This window comes from Cryptotermes secundus, unplaced genomic scaffold (genome assembly GCF_002891405.2).
Source record: "Cryptotermes secundus unplaced genomic scaffold, Csec_1.0 scaffold2579, whole genome shotgun sequence".
In the NCBI taxonomy this organism is placed as follows: Eukaryota; Metazoa; Arthropoda; class Insecta; order Blattodea; family Kalotermitidae; genus Cryptotermes; species Cryptotermes secundus.
In genome coordinates, this window is record NW_019732878.1 from 150,927 (window position 1) to 155,728 (window position 4,802).

The 4,802-nt window shown below is 42.4% G+C and overlaps 1 protein-coding gene across 1 annotated transcript; it reads right to left on the minus strand.

Annotated features, from left to right (window-relative positions):
- Positions 1-3,883: 3,883 nt before the first annotated feature.
- LOC117282586 (protein GVQW3-like) lies at positions 3,884-4,403 on the minus strand. Its single transcript, XM_033752835.1, has 2 exons — positions 4,082-4,403; positions 3,884-3,998 (listed from the first exon to the last, which is right to left on the minus strand). Exons 1-2 carry the CDS (start codon positions 4,397-4,399, stop codon positions 3,921-3,923), a joined length of 396 nt encoding a protein of 131 aa, XP_033608726.1. The 5' UTR covers positions 4,400-4,403; the 3' UTR covers positions 3,884-3,920.
- Between the last annotated feature and the right edge of the window lie 399 nt (positions 4,404-4,802).

The window sequence follows — 4,802 nt, forward strand, 5'->3', positions numbered from 1 at the left end:
TCCAAATGTAATCTACCGTAGTTTTAAATGCGATTCCACAAAAGTAGTACAGTGACTGTTTTCGAAAACTTTTCAATCGATTCCAGGTACGTATTGATTCAGGAGACTATTTTGAATAAAAAGAGTGAAAATTTAAAATTAATTCGCGTCTTGTATTTTTAATGAACACAGTCCTAACATAACCTGGGTACTCTGTGTATGTTACCTACCAACGACTAGTGTAAGCAGATGTTGAAGGCTTTATTTACATATTATAATTACCGCAATCTTGAGAATGGAAGAACTAATTGTAGTTACGACTTATGCATTTCCAATAAATCGATTCGCCAATCCAAACCCGGGTTTATTATTCACTGATACAAGTGACAATATTGTTATTTCATTACTTTGGTTACATCATTCCATTCTATATTAAACTTGTAAACACGAGAATATTTGAGAATATTACTTCGTTAGCTTACTTTTCTTTTTTTACTTCTTTGGGTGGGGTAAGACAGAGTCCACTTCGTACGTCGGCCATTAATTGGCCTATTATACCAGCCCCAGATAACAGATGATGAGTGTGAAGCAGTCGAAGGAATAAGAATTGGCAACAGAAATCGAAGTACTCGCAGAAAACCTGCCCCAGTGCCACACTGTCCACAACAAATCCCACATTACCTGACCTGGGATCAAATCCGGGCCGCTGCAGTGGGAAGCGGGCGACCAACCGCCTGAGCTATGGCAAGGCCTATTACTTTGGTTACATTATCCAATTCGATATTAAAGCTGTAAACATGAGTTATTTGAAATTCATACGGTTCGTCAGTTCTGCAATTATTTTACTGCTTTTGACATATTATTAAATTCAATATTTACCTTGTTAACAAGAGTGTTCAGATTCTTGAGTTTCATCATATTGCTTCAATTAATAATGTGGAAACATTGTAATATATAGAGTGTCCCAGGAGGAATGTGCCAAACTTCGGGAGGGTGTTCCTTATGTTAAAGTATGCCGATATAACCCAAAATACCTATGTCCAAAGTTGAACGGTTACGGAGATAATGGCCAGAGAAGTGTGAAACTTTGACCGGTGTTACACACTTGTTGATTACAAAATACATATTAAAACTGGCAGGAATATGTGGATTCTGTAATGTTAATAATGTACGTAACATCAAACTAACTTGTGAGTGACATGAAGCCATAAAATTGAAGTACAAAATACTCGCTCGCCATGTCATAATTGTCCTTAGGTTTCCAAGCACTATACATGACACATGCCTGGCAAGCGCTGACGTAACATGGCTGACTGCGCTATAAGCCGACCACATAACTGTATTAAACGTACATTCACGGAAAATCTCTTTTGGAATTTCGTTTCCATTATCTCATGTGGATTATTATGGGACCACGTATGCACATTTCGTAAATTATTTACACCGTCCAGGGTAAAAGACGCCTAATCACTGAATAAAATGACGCTTAACAGTTCGTGATGAGCTTTTATCCAGTGGCACAAATCCATACGCTGTGCATGGTCGCCTGGTTCCAGATGTTGTACCTTTTGATCATGGTAAGGATACAACTCTTCATCATGTAAAGTTCGCCACACCTGCATACGTGATCGCCGATGCGACAGGCCATTCTACGAGTGGACAGACGCGGACTTCTCTGAAGCATCTCAAGAACGTTCTCTCGTGTGTTTATCATTCGTACTTCCTCCCTTTCAGAGTGCACAGAAACACTCGGAAGAGAACCAGTATCATACAATGTCTGGTGAATAAGCGTAAACACACTTCGACATGGAATCCTTCGATCGGGAAAACGCCTTTGGTACTCTTCAACAGCAGCACGTGCATTGCCACCGCAAAATCCACACACAAAATGCATATCACAATATTCCACGTGTGAAAACACAAAAGGCATTTCAGCAACTCCGCACAATTAACCTACCACCCATTCACGACCAGGCCGCAACGTATACTGAAGGGAGCTTACGTCTGGTGTGAATCACCACACTCAAGGACAAACATAGATAAGACGTCTCAGCTGACAGGTATAGTGCGTGGACCCGCCAGAAGACCACACTTTTCCGGGCCATTATCTCCGTAACCGTTCAACTTTGGACATAGGTGTTTTGGGTTATATCGGCATACTGTAACATAAGGAACACCCTCCCGAAGTTTGGCACATTCCTACTGGGACACCCTGTATATGTAATTCATAACATATTAAAGTAACTAAAAATGTTTTATGCTAAAGTGCAAGTTGTGAAACAAGTTAGGAGGCTGAATACAGATATCTCTCATGGAAACAGACTTTCCATTCAAGTGTACTCAACTTCGGTTTTCCTAAGGACTTGTGAATACGTCTTCTATATATGTTAAGATCACAATGTCCAGTGCATTTCAGTAAGGGATTGATGCAAATGAAATGTGCACTGCTGAGAAACTTTATTCTGATATATGAAGTGATATTAATTTGACGCAGTTCTAAAAAACGAAGTACGGACCGCTGCAATACAGGAGAAAAGGGTGGCATAATTATTCGTGGTTCTGTGAATTCAGGGTTCGAAAGGCGTAGTAGTGTGGATAGTAGCTAACCTTTCTACCGATTGAGCTCTCGCCACTGGCTGCGACAATTTTTGCATCGATAGCCTCAACGCTTGCAAGTAGGTGAAGCAGATGGCACCATAATGAAATTGTAATGTCACGGAGGCTACAATGTCAGGCAGTAACATTGTGTTTCCAGGCTGCTTAAGGATACATGCTACCTGGTTCATGTTAAAGACATAAGCTGCGCTTTAGAATGCACACACTGCGGTTTTCGCAGACTGTAGTCCTTACAAGCTTAGTCTTTACGCTGCAAACTGCCTTATGCTACATACTATTCCTTAAGGATTAACGCAGCGTGGAGGGGACTCTCAATGGAAGCACCCCTATAAAATGTTGTTTCGTCTGCAGAAGTGATGGAAAAGTTATCCCTGAGATTAATTAATTAAGCACCACATCATGAAGACGTATGGAGAAGTGGAGGTATAGCTGCACCATTATCAACCTCGACACTGGATGGAGGTAAATGGTCAGCTTCACGCCCCCGCAGCTTTAACCATGAGGAGCAGTTGTTTATATTGCACAAATTATATACGTGATGAAGATGACGAAATTATATGGTGAAGAGAACGGATTTGAAATAAATGACATTCTGGATGTGAACAGCAGAAACTACGAGGAGCGTTCCGCATATAATGCCTATTTTTTAATGAAAACTTCAACAGATACAGAAAGCATAATAACACAGTTAAAAAGAGCAAGATTTCAGCTACTTACAGTTATTTTTCCACACAATCACCACCATTCGTTACGCACTTTTGCCAGCGATAAACAAGAGTCTGTATGCGGTGCTCGTAAAAGTTGCGCCAGCAGAGGCAAGCCACTTTCTTACATCTCCAATGACAGCATCATTGTCTGGAAAATGTTGCCCATCTTTCATAGGCCCAAAGAGATGGAAGTCTGAAGGTGCTAAATCGGGGCTATAAGGTGGGTGTGGTAGGACAGTCCAGCCAAACTTTGCAATATGCGCGGTGGTCGCCAAACTGGTATGCGGTCTAGCGTTATTGTGTTGCAAGCGAAAGGTTGTCTGCTTCTCTGGCCTGACTCTGGAAATTCGGGCTTTCAGCTTAGTCAGCGTCGTCTTCTAGCGTTCAGAATTGACAGTCTCACCAGACTCCAGGAAATCCAACAAAATCACACCCCGCCTATCCCAAAAGACCGTGCACATCACTTTCCCTGTCGATGGCTGTGTCTTGAAGTTATTTTTTCTTGGGGAATCAGGATGTCGCCTCTCCATGGTCTGTCTTTTGGATTCCGGCTCGTAGGGGGGACACCACGTCTCATCTCCGGTGACGACGCTGTTCAGAAACTTGTCACCTTCAGCCTCACACTGGCTCAACAGGTCCTGACAAACTTCCATTCGATGAGTTTTGTAGTCCTGTGTAAGCATCCTCGGGACCCACCTGGAACAAACTTTGCGATAATCCAGCTTCCCCAACATCGTTTCCACTGCATTTCAGCCGATATTAAGCCGTGCACACAGTACCCTGGTCGTTATCCGCCGATCTGTACGGATGAGCTGATCGATGCGCTGTTCATTGCGAGGAGTGGCAGCTGAGCAGGGACGCCCGGGGCGTGGTTTGTCGCGCACTTCACTTTCGCCAATGTTGAAACACACTAACCACCGCCTCAAAGTGCTGACATTCACTGTATCGTCTCCGTACACCTTTAGCAAGCGTCGATGGATGTCAATGGGTGAAATTTGTTCGGCAGTGAGAAATTCAATAACACATATCTGCTTCGTACGCACTTGTATGTCAGACGCCATTTTGGTAGACTGCTCTGCTGTCGCTATCTGTCGCATGACAACCAAACTAACAGTACATTGACTGGAAGGTTCAACCTTTACTACAACACCACCAACATCCAGCTCAGACGTTACAGATTAACACAAAAAATAGGAGACATTATATTGTATATGGAGCGCCCTTCGTATATACGAGAGTCGTATTGAAAGTCATGAGCAACAATTTTTTGTAAAGTATCATGCTTAATTATTGACAACCAAATACACCACCTCAATTTACATACCTTTCTTTATTTTTCTACATAATCGCCACTTCTTTGTACACATTTCTCCCAGCGTTCTAGGAGTTTGAAAATTCCCCTTCTGTAAAATTCCGTTCCAGCCATCCGAAGACACTGACGCACTGCTTTCTGAATTGTTTCCCTTGTCTCAAAACGTTGTCCACGCAGCTGATCCTTCA